Raw genomic sequence first — 24,156 nt, 5'->3', positions numbered from 1 at the left:
TCAAATAGAGAAGGAGACACTAGCTCTTGTTTGGGCATGTGAACGTTTCAGCTGCTATCTCATTGGGAAACATTTCCTTCTCGAGACGGACCATAAGCCACTTCTGAGCTTACTAAGCACAAAGCATCTGGATGATTTACCACCAAGGCTGCAACGGTTCAGAATGAGACTTATGAGATATTCTTACGACGTCAGCCATGTTCCAGGGAAACAATTCACAACTCCAGACACACTTTAAAGGATGCCCTCTATGAGTGATGTAACGGATGCTGACAACTCTCATTGAAGACACAAATATTTACCTCTCCCAAATAGGGAAAAGTTTCCCTGCTTCAAAGAGCCGCCTAGATAACATTCGACAGGAGTTAAAGAAAGACCCTGTATGTAGCCAAGTAATGAGGTTCCATGAGTATGGATGGCCGAAAACGATGCAGGCCGACAACAAACTCAGACCTTACTGGTTGGAAAGAGACATGATTTCTATCCTTGATGGACTGCTTCTACATGGAACAAGGTTGATAATCCCTGCCTCACTCCAAAGTTCAGTTCTGCTTCACATTCATCAGGCACACCAAGGAATTGAAAAATGTCGCCAAAGGGCAAGACAGTCTTAGTGGTGGCCCGGCCTGAGTTCCCAATTGTGAACTATGGTGCAACAATGTGATGAATGTAGAAAGGCTTCCACGATGACTGTAGAACCGCTACAACCTACAGACTTTCCATCGTATCCATGGCAGAGAGCAGCTACAGACTTGTTTGAGCTAAAAGGGAAGAAGTACCTTTTAACAGTAGACTACTATTCAAGAGATGTTGATGTGGCCAAATTGTCATCAACTTCCTCTGCAACCATTATTGAACATCTGAAAGCAGTGTTTACACGGAATGGGGTGCCTGAGATACTTATATCTGATAATGGGCCACAATATAGCAGCGCCGACTTCAGGGAGTTTTCGAGGGAGTATGACTTTAAGCACATAACAAGCAGTCCACGGTATCCGCAAGGAAACGGCGAAGCTGAAAGAGCGGTACAAACAGTCAAAAAGCTCTTGGGGAAAACATCAGATCCATTCAAAGCTTTGCTTGCATACCGCTCTACACCACTTGCAAACGGCTACAGTCCAGCTGAACTGTCAATGGGCAGAAGACTGAGAACAGGATTACCAACTCTGCCGTCTCTTCTCACACCAAAGCTTCCAGACACAGACAAACTGAAACGGTTTGAATCCAGTCTACGTACTCGCACAAGAAATTCATACAATAAGAGACATAGAGCTAGATCTCTATCACCACTGAAACCTGGACAGACTGTTTGGATTAGGGACCAATCTATCTCTGGGAAAGTGATCAGACAGCAGGCCCCAAGGTCGTTTGTCGTGAAAACCTCACAGGGGAAAATTCGACGCAACAGACGTGCATTGGTGCGACTCCACCACCCGGAAACGGACAAGGAGCAAGCAGTCGATTGGCCAGAGTTATTTGAGGATGATCACATACCTAACAGCCAGATGCCAACAGTCCATCAACCATCTCCAGGTTTGCAGTCTGCCATACCCACCCAACATGGAACTTACACAAAGTCAGGACGTTTGTCTGTTCCACCAAGAAGAATGAACCTTTAGTTCTTGGCCGGTGATCACAGAGGCAGAATAATCTTCTCACTGTGCCAGGAGTGCTCAGGTAGTCCACCCTGACCTCCTTTATGAAAAAAAAAACAAAAAAACACAGATATTGTACTGTAATGTGAAAGGGAAAAAAATGTGATAAAAGATGTTCTTGAAGCAATAATTATATGCATGACGTACTTAGAATTGGTTAAAATGGTTAAAGTATGTTTATTATTCTACAAATAGTAACACTTTGGGGTTTACAAAGTTCATTGTTTTGGGAAGGGGAGATGTAGTGATATCTGATTAGTGAGATCGCTACTGAGTGAGCCACGCCCCTAAGCAGGGGGTTTTGACTAGAGTTGTTCCGATTCCGATACTAGTATCGGAAATATCTCCGATACCACAACAAATTCTGGCATCGGCATCGGCGAGTACATGAACCCATATACCGATCCGATACCATTTTCTTAAAAAATACCTAGTTATGACCGCAAGCTTTGCCTAACTGCTGCACGGTTCTTCTTCGCTGCTCAAAATGCATTGAAAACACAGGAAGTTGTGCTGTGTTGCCACAAGCAACCCCTGTTTAGAGCAGCGAAGAAGAAATGAAAACGCGTTAGCAGCCCTGATCTATATATGACTGGATCACTCATCACATTCTAAACTGCCAAAAGACAGTGAAGCCGCTTCTATATTATAGATCAGTGGTTAGCAGTATGTCTCTGTAGTACCGGTAGTTACAGACTCTCGAGTATATTCAGTACCGGCAGCTGCGTTCAGTCGCTTCCGTGTAAGTCAAAACGCAGGGCTCCAGACAGTAGCCGAATATATACTAGTGTCTGTGAATATTAAACTGCAAAATACTATTTAAATATTACTCCCGCAAAATCTACATCTCTGTGGGTGACTGGCACAGATGCGCGAGAGCTCGCTGTTTTGTAGTCTCTGCTGTGTGTCATGAGGACACGAACGCATAAACCGTCACTTCATGAGAATTTACCGTTTCATTTGAGAATACTGTCATATCATAAACACAGACACTCAAAGATCTTCATGGCAGCCCATTAAAATAAATGTTTGGTTTACATGAGTAAATTGACAATATATAAAGCTACTGTTGTAGCCTACAGTAATAATAATACGTCTCTATAATAATAATAATTATGCCTAGATGGTTGCTTGTTTTTTACTTGTTTTGTTGTAAAGAGATTATCTGATTAATAGATCTTTTTTTATATTCCTAGACTTATTTGTTGCAGTTTTTTTATACAGTTATATTGTAAAACTTAAATACCTTTTTTAGTTTGCGGTGTTAGATTTTTGGCTGCATTTGAAGTTCTTTTTTGCATATGAAAATAAATAATACTGTCAAATTCATGTTAGATAATAAAAATACTGTAATAAATACAGTAGTTCACCATGTATTTGTTCATGTTTTATTGAGGGATCTGTCTGAAGCACACCATAAAAAGAATTCTAGCAATTTACACAGGGCTAGTAGTATATACAGCTGTATATACAGATACACACCCAGGTATCGGATCAGTACTCGGTATCGGCCGATACCCTGAGCCCAGGTATCGGAATCGGTATCGGGAAGAGAAAAAGGGTATCGGAACATCTCTAGTTTTGACACTGTGCGAGTGTTCAATAAAGTTTAGTTTCGTACCTGCTATGCTGTGTGATCAGTACGCTGTCTCGGCTCATCCCTGAATGCAACACATGTGAGATGGCCTAAGGGTGAGGACATTTAAATTTCTAGCTGAACTATTCCTTTAACAGACCTTTGCTGGTGCCTTCAGGTCCTCTCAGTACCGTACACTCATTAATGCTCCCAAATGGCTCAAACATCTTCCTCACGTCCTCATCAGACTGCTGCTTTCCCAACATCCACACAAACAGCTTTCTATCCTCTAAAAAGAGTGAAAAAGGAGAAATGGTCGTGATCCATTAATTTAGTTTCATGACTTTGTGAAGTGTGTCAGTATTGTTGTAGTACCATCAGTTTCCAGGAGAGGGAGAGATGATCTGGTTGATGATACAGTACTTTTAAGGCCCAAATGTCTAATACAACACTGTTGCAACATGCCTCTGAGATCATCACATCTCTATTCCTAGTATTTATCTACAGTAATTCCACATTGCTCTCTTTGTATGGCAGGCCGTTTTAACATTTATTGTTTAAACTGTATTGGTATAAAACACTGAAACAGAAATCTCATCTCTTGTCTTTTACTGCATTACTATTTAACATTGAATATTATTGCATACTATTGAGATAAGCTACTAGAAATATTACGAGGGCTTACTAAATTTGGAATGAATTAACTTTTTTAAATTAAAAGCACTTGCATTGATATTTTCTAGTAAAAGAAAACCGATTGGTCACTTTCATATTACATTGTATTATTTAAAACAAAAAGTGACAGTAACATACAAATGCTAAATTAACAATTTAAATTTAATTATACTGTTTTTTTTTGTTTTTTGTTTTTATTTTAAGTCTAGTTAATTTTCATTTAAATGTCCAAATGTCTTGCCATAGCTCTCTGGGAGGAGCTCTCTCTCTCTCGCTGTCTAACACATAGTGATGGGAAGTTCGATTCTTTTCCGCGAACCGGTTCTTTCGGACGGTTCGATTCAATAAACCGGTTGAAAAAACCGGTTCATCGGTTCTTTCACGCTCGACGTAATGACGTCATTGGCGATGACGTAATGGCGTCACGTCTATCAAACATTCAAATATATAAAGTCAGTAATCATAACTTTAGTCAGTTAAAACCTCATAATCATGAAAAGTTTACATTTGAGTTTTGCAACAACACCTAAATACAGTAACAGCAATAATGTGCATATGAGGATTTAAGTCTTCAAGATATAAAGTAAATAAATTAGGTGTCATCAGCGTAGAAACCCTGATCCACTTACTAAACCTAATCCATTGCGATGTATTTGTTATTAAATGAACTTACGTTTCGCCAGATTGCCCTTCATCATAGCCCTCGAAATACCCGCGCTCATAACATTACTAGTACAGATTCAGAATCAATCACCAAAACCTTCGGTTCAGACATGCTGTGAGTCAGTTGGCTTCACGCTGAATCGCACATGCGCAGTATCATCAGTTCATCGGTTCTCAATTCGGACGCATCCGACAGAAACGATTCTCGGTTGAGTGTACTGATGATCCGAAAACCGATGCAACCGGTTCTTGACTCGAGAACGAGAATCGCTCTAACCGGCACGTGCTGCAGTTCAGTGTCATCAGCTGCTCTACTCGTGTTCATGTTCTGTTTACTACAAACTCAATTTGTGAATGTCATCATTATACAGTACAGATATCTCATAAATCATCCCTTATTCCTATTAAACATAAGAGTCTTTAGAGTCTTAATTATTGTCCAACTTCCCTGAAAACCCATTTGGCCTATACATTATATACAATATACAGATTGGAAACATTAATCTAAAAAAAAAATAATAAAAAAAATCAAAATAAAATAAAGTTATTTTATCACACTTTCCGATGTTTAACAAAATACTTACAAAATTACACGCATGCGCAATATCATCAGTTCATCGGTTCTCAATTGGGACGCGTTCGACAGAAACGATTCTCGGTTGAGTGTACTGGTGATCCGAAAACCGAAGCAACCGGTTCTTGACTCGAGAACGAGAACCATAGACATATAAATAACTAGACTAGGGTGACCACCGGGACAGTCCCGAAATTTGAAGCTTTGTCCCGCGTCCCGCAAATCATAAGCAGTGTCCCGCATTTTAATTTTGTCTTCGTCATTTTATTAAATCTTCCTTTAAATTACAATTCTACAATTAAAAAAAATGTTAATAAAAAAAAACACTGAACATGCGCAGCGCAGCCGTTATTATTGGTTCTAGCGGCTAGCCAGAGCGGGAAAATAAACACTGAGAAAAAAAAACACGCAAAAGAAAAATGGATCTATCCGGAGCTCCCGAGAAGAAAAAGCGTCTTTGTTCGTATAATAAGGAATGGGAGAAAAAATATGCATGGTTAAAACCAGTTACAGGTGACCCTAAGAAAGGAGATTGCAGTGTATGCCACCGAAGTTTCACCATCACGCATGGAGGTGAGGGGGATGTAAGGAGGCACGGAGATGGGGAAAGTCACAAGAAAAATGCACAACAAAGAAATGCTAACGCTAGCATGACAAGTTTTTTCTCTCCACCGAAAGATGGGAACCAAAATAAAATCACAGCAGCTGAAGTGACAAGTGTCTACCATAATGTGCAGCATGGTTTATCGTATAGATCAGGTGACTGTACTACTAAACTAGCCCCAGTCATTTTTCCCGATTCAGAAATAGCAAAGAAGCTGGCTTGTGGAAGAACGAAGAGTGCATCTATTGTTACAGGTGTGCTTGCGCCAGCAGCTTTAGAAACATGCTTGAAACAGTTAAATACGCCAATGATTGCAGATAGACCGGATTCTCTTCCACACTTTTCCATTGCGTCTGATGCATCAAACCACGGAACAACCAAGTTATTCCCGTTAGCATTAAGATATTACACACCCGACCTAGGAGTGCAGAACAAACTGTTGGACTTTTATGATGATTGCAATGAAAACTCTGATGCAATTTTCAACCAGGTTGTTTCAAGGCTCGAGGAGAGAAACCTGGGGTTAGAACGGATCTCTGCATACTCAGCTGATAACGCCAGCGTCAATTATGGTGTGCATAACTCTGTGTATAAAAAACTGACGGACAAGAATGCATCAGTTATCAAGGCCAACTGCGTGGCCCATATTCTGCACAACTGTGGGAGGTATGCAGGCGATAAGCTCAGAATTGACATTGAGAACATAGTCACAAAAGTTTGCAACCACTTTTCGTCTTCAGCTAAACGTGTGCAAGAATTAAAGGAAGTGTTTGAGTTTGTGGACGAGGAGTACACGGCTCTTTACAAGAATGTGCCGACACGGTGGCTAAGTTTGTGGCCTGCTGTCAAACGTCTGCACGACTCCTGGCCAGCTGTCAAAAGCTATTTTTTATCTCTTGTAGAAGAGCGCTGTCCATCAGCACTTTGGAAATTGCTCGCAAATTGTGAGGATGGAGAAGACGTGCCCTGTGAACTCCAGGCATACTTGCTGTTTTTGCAAAATAGCCTCAAAGTTTTTTTCGACGCAGTGCTTAAAGTTGAGGGAGACGAGACAACTGTGTGTGAACTTTTCGAGTTAATGACCAATCTCAATTTGAAACTAAAGCAAAGGAAAAATGATCGATTCTTTGGATTCGAGACCAGTTCTCTCCTGCAACAGTTTCCCACCGCACAGGTTGCTGTTATAGAGCAGGACTTTCTTATGTTCTATGAAAGAGCGCTTGGTTGCCTACACAAGTGGTTTGATTTCACTGATGGCAACTACCTAAAGCACATCTCATGCCTGGCTATCAAGAGGGAATTTAGCTTCCAAGACCTCCGTGGAGCAGCTGAAGCATTAAAAATGAGCTTTAAACTGGACATGAACCAGTTGTATGATGAATTCTGTGTTTTCTTATGCCGCACGTAAAGGAAATCGCAACAACAACAAATCCAGTTGCATCTACGTGGACAGTTCTGTTGAAGCACGTCCTTGGCCCAAACATAACAGCTCTGGTATCTTTGGCTTTGAGCATTCCTGTCACCAATGCGTTCGTGGAGAGGGTGTTTTCTCTCATGACTGCTGCGTGGACAGAGACAAGGAACCGCGCAACTGTGGACCTCATAAAAAGTGAACTCCTGGTGAAAGTGAACTACAGCTACACCTGCCAGGAGTTCTACAGACACATAATGAATGAGAAGGCCCTACTCGAAGCTGCCAGATCAGACAAAAAATATAAATTCAAGATGCAATGAATCCGGTAAGAACGCATTTAATCTTAGTCTCTCCTAATGGAATTTATGTGCTTATTTGTAAATGTGCTTTGTAGCGATTGGATTTTTATTTTCACTTAATTATTTGGATTGAATAGAGACGTGCTGTTAAAATAATTTTTTACTGATATTACTATTAAATATTATTAGTGACGTTCACAGCGCCGTCATTAACATTTTTATAAACCCTTTTAGCAATTTAAAACATGTTAACATCACTGCAAAAAGATATCTAATAAAAAATTAATATTTATTCACCTAGTATAATAATAGTAATTTCTCTCCCTCGTGTCCCGCATTGTCCCGCAAAATCAGGTCTGCTGTCCTGCAACACAGCAATAGCCAGGTGGTCACCCTAAACTAGACGCCTCATTGGACGCTCGACCGCACGTCAACGTCGCCGCCATATTGGAGCGGGCAACTCTCATAACTCTCACATCAGCACAGAAGAAAACATACCAGACTCATCGACAGATTGAACACCTACAAATCGTCACACGATAAAAACTGATCTCGGGGTGTTATCTTTCACAGGTAACTCAACCGTTATTTCTCGATGTTTTTTGGTCATTTTTAAAAGTGAAAGTGAAGTGACATTCAGCCAAGTATGGTGACCCATACTCAGAATTTGTGCTCTGCATTTAACCCATCCGAAATGCACACACACAGAGCAGTGAACACACACACACTGTGAGCACACACCCGGAGCCATTTATGCTGCGGCGCCCGGGGAGCAGTTGGGGGTTCGATGCCTTGCTCAAGGACACCTAAGTCATGGTATTGAAGGTGGAGAGAGAACTGTACATGCACTCCCCCCACCCACAATTCCGTCCGGCCCGAGACTAGAACCCACAACCCTTCGATTGGGAGTCCAACCCTCTAACCATTAGGCCACGACTTCCCCTGACGATTTATTGATAGCTTAATTAACCACTAATGTCAGACTATTAATAATAGATAGCGATATCTCTAACGTAGTTAGCAGTGAAAGCTGAGACTTTATAAAAATTCAAAGTTTAAATGAATTCTCATTTACGTTTATATCATAAACTAAAATGGTGTTATGAGCACAATATGTACAGTGAGTACTTTGACTGTCTAGATTAGTGATGGAGCTAAAGTGTCACTACCATTACTTATTTACAAAGATTAAGTGGTAACACTTTAGAATCATGGTCCATTAATGTTAGTTAATCCATTAATTAACATGAACAGTACATTTATTACTGTATTTATTCATCTTTGTTAATGTTAGTTATTGAAAATAAAGTTTTTCATCGTTAGTTCATGCTAATTCATAGTGCATTAACTAATGTTAACAAGCACAACTTTTGATTTAAATAATGCATTAGTAAATGTTAAAATGAACATCAACTAAGATTAATAAATGCTGTAGAAGTATTGTTCTTGCTTAGATCATGTTAACTAAAGTAGTTAAGTAACATTAACTAATGGACCATTTTTCTAAAGTGTTACCGATTAAGTTTATCATCGCTTAATTTTAAGGATTTCATAGCTTTTCATAAAACTGTGAACTGATTCTATGTAATTAATTATTATTTTCTCTTCCCCTTTAGCCAGTTGCAAACAGGACAAGGAAAGCTGAGGAAAGCTGTTCTCTGCATTTCCAAGAGACAAGACTATACCTCCACAGACTAGTGTTGTGTTTGTACCAAACCCAGAGCAGCTCTGAATGAATCGACAGATTGACCCTGCTCATATTTCCCCCCCCCCACCCTCTGTTTCTCTCTGTAAAGATAATTTTTACAACAATATAATTTAATATAAATAATATAATTACCTAATTAAATGTTTCTGTATTTTTTGTCAAATATTTGGAGGTGGATGTGCACACTGGTGGTGTTTGAGGAGATTCATCCTTCTATGTAAAGTGCTTTGAGTGCCCAGAAAAGCACTATATAATTGTAAGGAATTATTAGTTATTAATAATTAAATATAACCAGTTTCCTCAGTCGATCACAATACTATAGACTGCATTTAAAAAGCTTTGCACAGGCTGTTTAATGCTGATAATGTACTACGTGTGTCTTTACACAAAAACTACATGATGTAATTAGCCTAGAAATGAAAAGCACTGTAACTCATAGTGAGTCCAGCTGCAATATCATTAATGAAATCATTGTGATATTTTTATAATGATTATTAGTTTTGATTAATAACAAGTTTTTTGAGGGGAGCATCTCATATTCTGGTCTGTGATAAACATAACTATACTTTGAGATTTTGTTGTGCAAGGTAAACCTCACATACTCACACTCAAACATTCATAGGTGTTAACAAAAACAAACCACTGTTTCAAAATGTGTGTTTTCTGCATGAGTGTGTGTAATGTGTATTATAGAACAAAATATCAAGCATCATCAAGTTTACATTATTTGACTCTTTAATTTAATAAAATAGAAAATCTTTAGGGAAGCGGTGAAGAATTAATCTTTATTTGTCAGGTTTTGTCTTCACAACTAAACCACTCTATTCACAGAGAAAGACAGAACTGAAATAAAATGTGTTTCTTGAGGATTTCTCTGAGGATTTTATATATATATATATATATATATATATATATATATATATATATGTGTGTGTGTGTGTGTGTGTGTGTGTGTGTGTGTGTGTGTGTGTGTTTGTGTATGTGTGTACATGTATATATTATACTTAAAGAGTTCATTAATTAAACACAATTTGGAACTGGAGTTTTTTGTGTTCTGTCATTAGTTGTGTCTTTATTTGTTTAATAATTATTACCCAAATAGTATTTTAAAATTACATTTCACAATTATTTATTTTACTCTATAATGAACTATTAATTTATTCTTCATTTTATCTATTCTGTATTATTCCACCCTTGATATTACATATTCTTCTTGCTATTATTAATCTATTTTTTTTTCAATTATTTATTATGGTATTATTCATATTATACATGTAATTTTTGCTATTATAAATCTATTATATCACGTTTGTTATTGTACTCGCTTTTCATATTATTCACTTTACTTCAAGTTGTACTACATATACTTTTTAATATAACATATCACTTTTACTATATTTCTACTGTGCACTGTATCAGTGCATATTTTAATTTTCACTGGATCCATAGCCTCATCAGTTACATGTGTGATTATTTGTTGTGGAGTTCATCTGTAGCTATGGAGTGCTATCAAATGAAAAGCAGACTACAAGTGTGACACTTTTTGATTTGTATGTACATGTTTTATTCAATTTTCGCAGTAATAGCAAATTATTCATGTTTAAAGATGTATTATTTTGATTTTTTCCCTCAGTATTTCAAAAAGGAATGAGCTGTGTTTTGACCTGAGACACAAGAAAGAAAAAAAAATGTTGGGATTGAACACAGAGAAAGCAATAAAACAACTACATTTAATTGAATGTACATTCAAATCACAGTACATGCATATGTCACAGTTATACTAAATTAACATTAGAATTGTAAACCTAAAATAATCTACAAAATCAACAAGTGAGACAAATGTGAGCTTTCACAATTCCTTACGAAAATTAATAATTTTCGAAACCTAACTAAATAACTGGAGGCAAAGTTTTTTTTTAACTGCACGTAGATCACAAACCTGAAATCGGTTGATAAATGTGAACGTTATCGTGTTTTTATTGAGTAAAAACCATAGACAGTAAAAGAAATGGACACAGCGACCCAATTGGAACTCAATTGAGACGAATGAAGCCCAGTTTTAGCGTTTTTTAGCACTTCCGTTTCTGACGCGCAGACTCAAACGAAGCTTGACGACGTCAGCAACCTGTCTGCCCAGATGTAAATCTTCTAATTGGCTGTGCGTGCAAACTGCCATCGTTAATCTTGCAGAGACGGCGAGCTTGAGCGGGGAGTTCTTTGTCGTGAGTGAGCAGGAGTAAGTATTCTGATTAATTATTTTGTATAGTATTTTAAAATGTAACGCCAGTACGCCACATTAAGTTAATTGCCTGCGAGCTTCTCCACCTGTCTGTACGGTAATGCGACAGAGAGCCGAGTGGTTATGACGCAATCGTTAGCCTATTTTTTACAAAAACTGTTTATACGGGGCCATAATGTAACATAGAAGGTAATGGAGCCCTTTATACATTGTCGTGTATCTTTAGAAATAAATAATGGACAAACAGAGTCTTTAAACGCCTCAAATGTAAAGTTATTCGCTGTCAAAGTGACGCCAAAATGAATGGGAGTCAATGGGAATGCTAACGCAAGTGAAGTTCTGCTAAAAGATGGCAGCCCCCACCCGACTTCAACTTCGGGTCGAGTTCCTTGCCCCTTGGTAAAAACCGCAGCTCCCCGTTTACTTCCATTTATTTTTAAGGTAGTCTTGCCCTCTCTAACATGGCGGATGCGTTGACGTATCACAGCAACGGCTCAGAGCGGCCAATGAGGCGTCTAGTTATTTATATGTCTATGACGAGAACTGCTCCAGCAGTGGGCGTGTTCGTTCATTATCTGACTCGGCTCGGTGTTCATCTTCAGTTCGGTCTTCACAGCATTTCATTCAGTGTACTGTTTGAGTAAATGGATTACCCCGGGATATTGGTTTATTCTGACTCAGAGGGAGTGTCAGTCACGTTAAAAAAGTTAACAGCTTAAGTAATTTGTGGATTTATGCTTATTGGAGACGTGAACCGTTTCAAACGATTCAGTTCGATTTTGTGAACTGGTTCAACCGGTTCACTAAGAAGAACCGGTTAAATTGAACGATTCGTTCACGAATCGGCCATCAACACCGACAAAAGCGGAAGTAAAAGACACCTTGTTGTTATGCGCTGAAATGGCATCATCATAAAGTTTTAAACTTTTTATGGTCATTTTGAAGGAAGAAAACCCTCTCTTTTCAGCACTTGGAACTTCCAGTTGTTGCTGCTGTGTGCTTTTGCAGTGAGTTGAACTAAATATTTGGTCTCGCATTATAGAGAGTCACGGTTGTTTTCACTTGTAAGTGCGTCATTACAATCAGAAGACTGATAAATCTGCAGTTAATCTTAATGACCAGCCCACAAGTGTAATATTTATCATTGCATTTTTGCATTTGAAGCTGAGCACAATGACTGACATGCTGATGTGTGTTTCAGTGCATCATAATGGAGGCTATTTGGAATTTGATTTTGGCTTCAACTTTTATAGTTGTACTTTATGAAGGTAGGAAACCTCTTTTTTTTGTCTTTGCCTATTTTTATTTAGGTTGATTGTTGTGCTTTTATACAGTATAATTAATCACAGCCATACTGATGTTCAGTACTAGGGCACTATACTGTACTGTATATTTCATATGTATTTGGTTGAGTAATAACTTTCTTCCATTTGAAATGCATCTGTTCACTATTCAGTGTTTACCTTGCTGTTTGCAATAAATTCCCAGTGACACTTAGTAATAATCTACCTGGTCTCATGGCATAAATGTACCTGGGTGCACTTTTTAGCGAGACAAAAAAAATTACAAATAAGTACATCTCTTCTTTCCAAAATAAATGAACACTACTGGCAGTAAAACTTTGAAACCTTTTATTCCTTTTCACACAAATTTACAGAGTTTCGATTAATAAAGTGTATATATCACGTTATGACTTCAAAACAATATTTATATGCTTGGAGATTTGAAAACTGATGCTTTGAACGTTATCACACGTGTTTTCAGAGACGGTAGATTTGTTTGGTAGCTCATTGAGTGAGAACATGTACTTGAGAGGTAAGGAGCGCTGGTACAGATCCCAAAAATGCAGTTCAAATCTGCTTATAAGGAAGCTGAAATGGCACGGTTGCATCAGCTAATGCGTTTTTATATCGGTTTTGCATTTGTTAACACTATCATAGGTTTAAGGGATGGTTTTGGTGGAGGGCATATTTTCAACACTATAGAGAATTAACTTAATTGAATTCTGAACCACCGCAATACGTACCTATATCAACGTAATAAAAACATGCCAGGGTTCACGCAACTAACCCTAAATCAAATATGTTAACACACTCTTATAAATAAAGTGTCCAAAGGGATGTTTATCGCAGCAATGCTAAAAAAAAAGGAGCAATTTTCGGTTCCTCGAACATTTCAGTGATCAGTTCTTAAAAGAACCAGTTTATTATTAGTGTAAAGAACATTTAAATCATCTAAACAACCTTTTCCCACAATAACGGACCTTGTTTTTGCAACGGAAAGGTTACACAGATGCCAATAAGGACCCTTTATTTTTAAGAGTGTATTAAAATTATTTAGTGCTTTTTTGTGTAAATGCACTGTACTTTTTTGTAACCAAATTCCCTTCATTAGAGAGCCTGTCTCTTCTGTGAATCTGTTTCAGGAGCGTTCTGCCAGGGTATTCCTTCTGGTTTTGTGTTACTAAACCAACCGTACACATTCCCCGTTAACGCCGGCGGCTGTATTCATGCTGAATGGAGAAAGATGCCAGGCACCACTATCGCCACATACAAAAACCATGTGTGCATGACTGCCAAAGGTCTTGAGGAAGACTTCACGTGTGAACACAGCCACCTGCTTCTGATATCATCACAATACACTGACCAGGGGCTCTACGAGTTCATCTGTAATGGGGTTAAAACTTCACTTATTCTGGATGTTTTATGTAAGTCTTTCCTATTATCTGATTCATACACTACCAGTCAAAAGTTTGGAATTATTGAGATTTTTTTTAAATGCTTTTTTTTAATATGAATTGAATAGAAATTTAAAAACAGCATTTATTTGGAATTAGAAATAATTAATAAAAGCTTTGATCAATTTAATGCTATTTTTTGCATTAGTTTAGTTTCTATTGATAATATTTGAGGAAAAAGAAGCAGCACAACTGTTTTCGAAGTTGATAATAATCATAAAAATGTTCAAAGTTCAATGCCAAGCGAGATATTTTATTTAACAGAATTCACCTACAAAAAACGACCCGTTTGGACTACATCCCTCTAGTTCCTGCAGTAATGACGTCACTAAAACAGTTTTTTGACTAACCTCCGCCCACAGGATTACACAAAAAGGGGGCGTGGCCTTGTTGCGTTCCTACAGAGAAGAAGGAAGAGCTGCGTTTGTGTTTGTCGCCGAAACGCTGTTATTTTCATCTCAGAGTCCAATCATCTTTGTTTGGGCTTCCCAGGGACGCTGTACTTGGAGATTAATCGTTACAATTTATGTCTAACTCGGTTCCCGAAAATTATAATCTACATGTAAAACTATGTGCAGCACATTTTGCTTAGGACAGCTTCCTCAATCTCAATCAGTTTAATGCAGGATTCGCACAAAGATTACTCTTGAAAGATGGAGCAGTTCCCTCTTTGTCTGGAGAAGGTGTTGTTTATGGACCACAACCGGTAAGTATATTTTATTATTTAAGTTTGTGCGTTTAACAGTTTCTGTAACTTACTACACAAAGGGCAACACAGGAACCGCTGGCCCAATCAGAATTCGTTATGTGTTTCTGAAGGAGGGACTTTATAGAACAAGGAAGTCATCAGCCCGTTTTTGTGACAGTGAAAACAGCGGTATACAGATAGGTGAATTGTGTGAAAAATACTGTGTTTTTTTTTACACGCGAAACATGAACACATGTTATTTTGTACACTGTAAACACAATCAAAGCTTCAAAAAAGCATGAAAAATGGGACCTTTAAATAAATGATAAATATTATAGAAAATATTATATATATACTATATATTATATAAGTAAATAAATAACCTTTTGACTGGTCGTGTATAAGAGAGCTACTTACTGAAAGTCATCATCAGCTCATAATCATCAAGTGATTTTGATTAACGTCATGTTCCCTGTATAGATGCTCTAAATAAGAGTGTAGAAGAAACGGACAGCATCACTCTGAACTGTTATGAGCTCAGTGCCAAAGATGTGACGTGGCTGCGTAACAACGAAAGAGTTTTGTACTACAAGATGAACGGATCTGTGAATCCTGGCAAAGGCTTCGAGAGAAGAGCCATGCTGGCAAACAACTGCTTCAAAACCGGCAATTTCTCTTTGACCATCACTCGTGTTCGCAAGGCAGATGCTGGATTATACCGCTGCTTTGTGGAGAGTGAAACGGTTAAAGGAAACCCTCACGCCTATGTGCTGCATGTGAACGGTAAGACATGGGAAACTTGATCGCATTGTATCACGTTTAATTTTACGAGTCAGCGTTGATATAATAACAGTGCATAATCCTGATTCTGTTGTTTGATTCGCACAGAGAAAAACTCAGATCCAGGAGACCAGACACACTCCAGCTGCAACGAAGCAATTCTGATCGTGCTCACTGCAGTTTTGGGGCTCATCTCAGTGATAAGTGTGACATGTTTGATCCAAATAAAACTACGTGATCGTCAATCCATGTCCACCAGTGAGCGTGACACCACTGAGACTGACCGTATGCCGATACCGGCTATGAGCACAGCTTCACCTGTCAGTGAGAGTCAGTCTGTGGTCACTCATCCTGTTCAGGAGAGCGAGTCCATGGGAGAAAAGCCTTCCAACACCAGGCCTATCTTGTAGTCTGGTGAAACGAGGCCTGTGAAGATACGGTCAGCTAGGCCTGTTTCACACTGCAAGCTGAAGAGCTTTCACAGCATTTCTGCTGAATAATAAACTGCAATCAAACATTGATTTACTGGAGCCAACTTTGATTGCTGTGAACTGAATTCACTTGAGAAGCAGGAGCACATTTACATCCACACAGTGATGACTGTAAACTATCCATTTTAAATATTACTCACTCCAGCATGAAGTTTTTCTTTACTGTAAAAGACTGTTTTAGTGGTTTTAGTGTGTTTGTGTGTGGATGAAAGAATGCCAACATGTTATTTAGCAGCAAATTTGTTTGTCATATTTCCTTGCAGTCAGTGTTGTAGGCTTTGATTAATTTGCTGTTGCAGGGACTTAACTTAATATGATATGACAAATCAGTCTTTGCAATGTTCACACAGTGCATTCATGTCATTGTTCCTGATCACATTTACATTTATGCAGATGCTTTAATCAAAAGCAACTTACAGTGCATTCAGGTTATACATTTGTTTTTACCAGTATGTGTGTTCTCTGGGAATTGAACCCACAACCTTCTGTGCTGCTAACACAATGCTCTACCAGTGAGCCACAGGAACAATCATTAAAAACCTCATGCATGAAGGGACTTCACATACAGTATAGCTCCTGTTTAGCACTTTTCTGACTCCGTGGCCATTGCTATTTCATATATTCTCTGTTATTTCTGTCATATGGATTTCATGTTTTTTTTTTTCTGTTTAATGTGTACAGCTTTATATTTGTCGAGAGTGTTCAAACCTTTTTCTAGTTGTTATAATAGTGGTTTCTGGTGCTGACTGAATTATAAGGTTGTACTAGCAAACCAATGGAAGGATTTACGATTAATAAAATAAATAAAATACATTTTGATCTTAAGCAAATGGTGTTGTTTTAAGTTTACACACATATGCGCAAACTGTTTTCAGCATTAATGATGATTTGCTGCTCTAGAAACATTTCTAATTATTAGTCTTGATTAGTTTGATTTCTGAAGATCATGTGACACTGAAGACGAGGAATGATGCTGAAAATACAGCTGTGCATCACAGAAATACATTACACTTAGATATTCACAAAGATAAAGAAAATTGTTCATTTAAATTTTAACATTTCACAATATAATTATATTTATGATCAACTGAACGCAGCCTTGATGAGCAGAAGATCTTTAGAAATCTTTATAATAAGCCGAATAAAGATGATTTACCTCCTCTCCCCTCACTGCAGGCTTCACTTGAATGGGCCGGTTCATCTAAAAAATAAAAATAAATACAAAGAATTCAAATTAAACCACCATGACTGATGTCACGAGGTATGGGAGAAAAAAATAACAATAAAACATAAAGACCATAATATATATATATAATACAAAGATAGAGAGAGTTCTGGACATAAACAAGATAATACAGAAAATACAGAGAAAGAGGAAGACTAATATAGAGCATTCATTAAGTGTGTTTAAAATAAACCAGAGTGATCAAATAAACCATTGTCTTATCTGTTGACAGTGTGTGCATAAATCAGACATACATACTAATAGACATTATTTGGTAACACCTTTTTTTAAGGTGTCATCGTTATACATAAATTAGCACTAATTTACAAACAATATCAGCTTGAAGTACACTGACAATCCACCACAATAACACGGGTGTAAAATACAGAGTGTAACATAAAAGACTCCAACATGATCATCATCCCAAACAAATATAAGACAAATAACAATTTAATCAAATGAACTCACTAAATATGATGGGAACCTCTTTTCTCCCTTTAAAACAGCTACAAGATTCAGCACCCAGGGATGACTTTCTGGAAAACATACAGGGAAGCCAGGACAACACAACACATGTTTTTTTTTTTTCCTCACAGAAAATGGAGGAATTGGTGTATGTTGGGACTAAACTCTCCCACTCATTCGCTGCTAGCCCGCAGATATCAACAAAAAAACGGCGGGCCCCCCAACCACCAAAGCCTGTGGGCCATGTTCCTATGAGAGCTCTCCGACCGCTGCCACAACGCCAGGATCCAAACCCTCTATCTGCTGAAGGTGAACCACAAACAACTGATAGCAGCTCTCAGTGATATGTGTCGAGCCCCGCTATAATAACAGCAACATTCACAAATGCCTACAGAACAAGCGGGAACCCACTGTGCCTGAAGCTTTCTCTATTTCAGTATTATCACGTGATAGAAAGTCTAAGGCCTTCTCAAGCCGAAGGGCAAACTCATCTAATCTGCGGCCTATTATGAATCATACTAAGACTGATGTAAAGACACAAAGCACTGCCATCAATTTAGCATCTTTAAACATTCGCTCACTAAAAAATAAATCATTTCTAATCAATGACTTTATAACCACATACAATCTGGATTTTATGTTTCTAAATGAAACATTGCTAGAAGACAGCTGCAGTGCAACAATCCTCAATGAAGCAGCCCCTCCTAACTTCACTTACATGAGTGTTTGCAGGACTGTTAGGAGAGGTGGGGGTGTAGCTGCTCTATTTAAAGATGTCTATCAATGCAAGCAAATGTCATTTGGTCAGTACTTGTCTTTCGAATATCTAGGGATTGTGCTGAAAGGTGCCCCACACATTCTGTTCATTATTATTTACAGGCCTCCAAAATACTCTCCAGCCTTTGTTGAAGAGGTCACAGAAATGTTATCAATAATTTCCTCAGAGTTTGACTGTTTTGCAATTGCAGGGGATTTTAATATTCACATAGATAATGCAGAAAACAAAACTACAAAAGAAATGATAAGGTTTCTAAACACTTATGACCTGATTCAGCATGTGCATGGACCCACACACAAAGGTGGACACACTCTGGATCTAATCATCAGTAGGGGTCTAAACATTTCATCCATTGTTACTAAGGACATAGCATTATCTGATCACTTCTGTATTTTCTTTGATATATTGATCTCTGCTACCACTGAATCTGGATCGGTCTCTGTCAGAAGGAGATGCATTAACGAGAACACAAGTGTACTATTTATGGAGGCTATATCTTTAACACCAAGCATTTCTGATATTCTCCTTGATTCCTTCAACTCAAAAGTTAAGAATGTTATTGATGATATTGCACCAATAATAGTCAGTAAGAAAACAAACAGACAGAAATCAGTTTGGAGAAGATCAACAGCAGTTCAGACTATGAAAAGACAATGCAGAAAAACCGAGCGGTTGTGGAGGAAGACGAAACTTGAAATTCACTATATAGCATCTATAAAGAGAGCCTTCATGCTTTTAATGTGAAACTAGTCACAGCTAGACAGAATTTCTTCTCAAACCTTATAAACAGTAACTTAAATAACACTCATACTCTTTTTGCCACTGTTGAGAGACTGACAAACCCACCAAGTCAGATTCCCAGTGATATGCTCTCAGACAGCAAATGCAATGAGTTTGCTTCTTTCTTTTCTGATAAGATCATAAATATAAGGAAGGCGATTAGCACATCCTCAAGTAATGCAGAGGTCAGACAGATCCGGCCAAAATATCAAAAAGACACTATGTCTATTTTTTGAAACAATTGATAGCAACATTCCGGAAGACATCATCAACCTGTTGTCTTGACACACTTCCCATATCTTTTTTAAAAACTGTGCTTGACTGCTTAAAAACAGATCTCTTAGAAGTGGTGAATGCCTCACTTCTTTCTGGGACATTTCCAAACTCCCTAAAAACTGCAGTTGTAAAGCCCCTCCTGAAAAAGACCAATCTTGATAACACAATTTTGAGCAATTTCAGACCAATATCTAATCTTCCTTTTATAGGCAAAATTATAGAAAAGGTGGTTTTTAATCAGATGAACAAATACTTAAACTCAAATAGATACCTGGACAATTTTCAATCTGGTTTCAGACCGCATCACAGCACAGAGACAGCACTCATTAAGATAATAAATGATATTCGCTTAAATTGTGACTCTGGCAAAATATCAGTGCTGGTATTGCTAGATCTCAGTGCTACGTAGAGATGTGGGGGTGTGTTTAAACGAGGTGTTTGAGACTTTAGTCTTTGCAACTTTACAGATCTTCTTTATGCACCAAGAGCTTGTAACATTCCAAAGAAAAAGGAAAAAAAAAATAATTGCATGATATTTAATTTTAATAAAGCACATCTACATGTCCAGACAGCAGAATCCTCAGGCACCTCATCATAATCCTGATGAGGGTTTGGTTTAAACACATCTGTAGGGTTTATATTAAGTCTCTCACACATAAACAGATTTTCACACAGCCACATAGACAACAGGTGCAATAGTGCAACAGGTTTAGTATTACAGTAGTAACAGACATATAAACACACACACACATTTAATTGTACAACAAAATTGTTCTTTCTCTCCCAAATTTCCATTCTACGTTCTCTTGTTGTATCATTTATGTTCCATAGCAATCCAATCTTCTCTCTTATATTGTGTGTGTGTGCATATGTCTGTTACTACTGTAATACTAAACCTGTTGCACTATTGCACCTGTTGTCTATGTGGCTGTGACATTCTGGAAAAAAAGAAAGCTAATTTAACTGGGTTTATTCAAGTCAATATTATGTAATATCACTGAATGAAACAAAATTGCATAGGTTAAATCAAGTAGATATAGCATTTCAACATCACAAATACTTGCCAGCAGTTTTAAGGTGTAGATGACATTGAGTGCGAGGTGTAATATAATAGCTCTCCTCAACAAACCTCAAGATCTGATACTGCATGAGCCTCAACAAACTCCATTTATAACTTCCCTCTGATAGCATCACTGTGTTATGGCTTCATTATAATATTTATTAGAATGAGTGCACATTGAGACACACTCCTAAAAGAGCTGTGCTGCTCATATCCTCACCAACACTGGGTCACATCAGTTTAACCCTGTCAGATGCCTCCGCTGTATTCCTCTCATTAAGGCAGAGGTTTATTTCCCATCCTCACACAGCTCTATTCATCTCTTCATTCTCTCTCTGACCTTCCTGAGCTCATTCAACTCCTCTCAACTCATCTCTCATCCCTTTTTCCTTCAGAGAAGAGAGGAAAAAGAGATCTTAATCATAAATCTGACTGCATTTTAAGTTTGGATCTTCATATAGGTTTCAAAGTGTTAGTTATTCACCGAGTAAACACTATTGTTCAACTGTTTGTGGTCAGTTTTTTTAAGTTAAAGAAGTCTCTTAGGCTCATCAAGGATTTGATGCATTAATTTTATTAAAATACAGTTAAATACAATATTATTAAAATTTTAAACTTCTTTCTCTGTGAAAAAAAGTGTAATTTAAGCTGTAATTTATTTCTTTGATGCACAGCTGTATTTTCAGCATCATTCCTCCAGTCTTCAGAGTCACACGATCTTCAGAAATCAAGAAAATATGATGATTTACTGCTCAAGAAACATTTCTGATTATTATCAGTGTTGAACACAGTTATGCTGCACAATATTGTTGTGGAAACTGTGACATGTTTTACTTCGATGAACAGAATTTAAGGAACACCATTTATTTATTTTTGTATTATACATTATAAATGTCTTTACTGTGTTTACTTTTGATCAGTTTAATGCATCCTTGATACAAAAAAAGTATTAATAAAAAAAAATTGGACTGACCACAAACTTTTGATCTATCTATCTATCAGGACTTTAATTGCATTATATGCTGTATAATTATTAGTCTATGTAAACCTTTGGCCATACATCACAGCTTTAAACTTTTTTTCATCTTGCAGCATGAAAGTAAGTAGGGCTGTAACTAGCCATTATTTTGATAACGGATTAGTTGCTCGATAATTCTTCATATTAAACGATTAATCAGATAAAAAGTATTTCTTTTATACTGACTGTATACACTACTCCACATACAGCCCAATGCTGTCCACAAACAGACGTGCCAACTGAAAGCTATAAACATACTGTATGATGAACATATCTATGCTATTACACACTGTTATCCAATCATAGTTACTATAGTTAAATGCTTGGATTACTTTAAACCTAAATTTAACATCCAACAACATGTTTTTTATATATATGTAACCCTCCCCAGGGCTTACAAGTAATGGGGAAGGTGTAAAAGAAGGGCAACAACCACAGTGTGTTTCCTTGCAAGCACAAACAAATTTATTAAACAGGAATGGTAATAAGAAGTGGCAAAGAAACTAAAAGAACAAAAAGGTTTAACCCACTACAGACCATAGGGTTCCCCAATCCCATACAATGGCAATTCCACTATTAAAGAGCACAATCAAATCACAGCACAAAACCAATAACACTACAAGTGTAATAGAAAACCAACACGCACTTGACTCAAACCACTACAAATTGTGCCCAATCACCTTAAGAGAGTCAACCATACATACAAGAATGGGAACCCCTTTGTCTTTGGTTGATTAAAACAAAACAAAAACAAATAAACAAAACAAAAACAAACTCCCACAATAAATTCAAATCACTTCATCATAGTGTAAACTTTTAAAAGTCATATATCTTACAACCCAACATTAACCCACCAATATTTTAGATAAAAGTAAACGGCAATCATGCATCATCTGCAAAACAAAGAAAATACAATTCATGATTGCCCCTTTAAAATATTAGAATTAAAAACAGAATTAAAAACACTTAACACAAAAAAAGCAAACTTCACATACTCCAATATTCAATTAAAATCAGTACCTGTGTTAATGAATGAATCTACTCAATTTCTGAGGCATCCACCAGTATATATCCTTTAAGCATACTATAAAACAAACAAACACCCGTTAAAATGGACGGCACTAACCATAACCATGAGTCACAACCCTTACTTCCACAATTTACTTTAATAATGTTCACAAGGCAACGACTAGTTTCATTATCACCAAGTGTTGAAACAAACCACACAGCTTCTCCTACTCAGCACATGGTCCCACAAAGAGAAAGGCCAGAAGATTTGATTTCCCCCTTTATAGTACTTGGACTCATGGGATCTGTAGTCCAACACATTTTTTAGTCCCAAGCATGCCTAATATGGAGCCACTACTAATGCTACCTCCATCCCATTACAATATACCTCCCTTACTTTAAATTGACGTCCCGTCGATCAAATTTCTATGACCATGGTCAAAAAAACAGGGTGTTTGTAACACTGGAGAGCTCTGTTCTCGGGAGAAAGATATAACCATTTGAATGGACTTCTCTACACACGGCTGACTGAGGAAGATTATGTGGATTTGTATGCTGCCCTGCTGTGGACCGGGTTGTCCGCCTTACTAGGTCCACCTGTCGCTGCACTGGCTGTTCCGGTTGTCGACATGGCTGTAAAGTCAGCTCTTCAGGATCACCTTCTTCTGCTGGAAGTGGTATGCATGACTCATTCTCTGCAGGCACACCAGGTTCACTTGATAACATGACTATCATATCCCTTCTCTGCTCCTTAAGGATCCTCACTTAAAGGGAATAGTCCTGGACTTTCGGTTCGACCTTCTGATGGGACATAAACTGGTCACAACTCACTACAGTGTATTTGTCTCACTTTTCCACCATCAACTGGAATAATAGAATATACAGACCCTTGCCCCTCGGGACATCGAACAATTTGATAACATCCTGGATTTTCTTTCTGCCTTGATGATCATGTGCTTTTTTATATACCAAATGGCCTTCCCTTAATGTCATCTGTGACACCTTAGCATCATTTACACGGGCACGCTGAGCTGCAGCTTTCTGAAGATGGGCTCGGGAATTATCTCGGTGGTCAACTATCCAGTCCACATTTGTTGGGCCATAGTCATCCAGTCCTAACATAAAATCTACCGGTAAGTGTGGTTCTTGTCCAAACATCAGGACATAAGGACAGTAACCTGTAGACTGGTGTTCTGTGGTATTGTATGCAAACACCAACTGTGACAAGTAAGATGGCCAGTCTCTTTTATTTTCAGCAGGGAGTGTACTGGGCAGGTCATGCATCGTTCTATTGAACCGCTCATAATTACCATTCCCCTGAGGATGATATGGTGTAGTGTGAGTCTTTGCAATACCATAGATTTCACAGAGTTCTTTTATCAGGTGGCTCTCAAAGCACCTTCCCTGGTCTGAATGTAACTGTCGTGGGACACCAAACAAATA

At 37.8% G+C, this 24,156-nt stretch overlaps 2 protein-coding genes and 1 long non-coding RNA gene across 3 annotated transcripts in view; 1 reads left to right on the top strand and 2 right to left on the bottom strand.

Annotated features, from left to right (window-relative positions):
• Positions 1 to 24,156, bottom strand: part of LOC113059696 (CUGBP Elav-like family member 3-B) — a 54,273-nt gene that overhangs the window by 11,782 nt on the left and 18,335 nt on the right. The window contains exon 3 of the mRNA XM_026228235.1: positions 17,260 to 17,304. Coding sequence (XP_026084020.1) covers positions 17,260 to 17,304 — 45 coding nt within the window. The remainder of the gene's footprint in view (positions 1 to 17,259; positions 17,305 to 24,156) is intronic.
• On the top strand, positions 12,234 to 16,533 carry LOC113059695 (uncharacterized). The gene is made up of 5 exons (XM_026228234.1): positions 12,234 to 12,414; positions 12,609 to 12,675; positions 13,833 to 14,114; positions 15,313 to 15,615; positions 15,721 to 16,533. Exons 2-5 carry the CDS (start codon positions 12,618 to 12,620, stop codon positions 16,020 to 16,022), a joined length of 945 nt encoding a protein of 314 aa, XP_026084019.1. The 5' UTR covers positions 12,234 to 12,414; positions 12,609 to 12,617; the 3' UTR covers positions 16,023 to 16,533.
• On the bottom strand, positions 22,205 to 23,966 carry LOC113059698 (uncharacterized). Its single transcript, XR_003278132.1, has 3 exons — positions 22,928 to 23,966; positions 22,726 to 22,789; positions 22,205 to 22,598 (listed from the first exon to the last, which is right to left on the bottom strand). It is a non-coding gene; the product is annotated as an uncharacterized LOC113059698 (long non-coding RNA).

This window comes from Carassius auratus, chromosome 41 (assembly GCF_003368295.1).
Source record: "Carassius auratus strain Wakin chromosome 41, ASM336829v1, whole genome shotgun sequence".
Taxonomy (NCBI): Eukaryota; Metazoa; Chordata; class Actinopteri; order Cypriniformes; family Cyprinidae; genus Carassius; species Carassius auratus.
The sequence above is the reverse complement of the archived record's forward strand: the minus strand, read 5'-3'. Positions and strand labels throughout refer to the sequence as shown.

What these genes read in the sequence shown, in the direction of transcription:
- LOC113059695 (XM_026228234.1), top strand. Translation starts at nt 12,618, where the DNA reads ATGGAGGCTATTTGGAATTTGATTTTGGCTTCAACTTTTATAGTTGTA. An exon ending in TATAGTTGTACTTTATGAAG is followed by an intron (nt 12,676 to 13,832) that starts GTAGGAAACCTC and finishes AATCTGTTTCAG; the next exon opens with GAGCGTTCTGCCAGGGTATT. An exon ending in ACTTATTCTGGATGTTTTAT is followed by an intron (nt 14,115 to 15,312) that starts GTAAGTCTTTCC and finishes TTCCCTGTATAG; the next exon opens with ATGCTCTAAATAAGAGTGTA.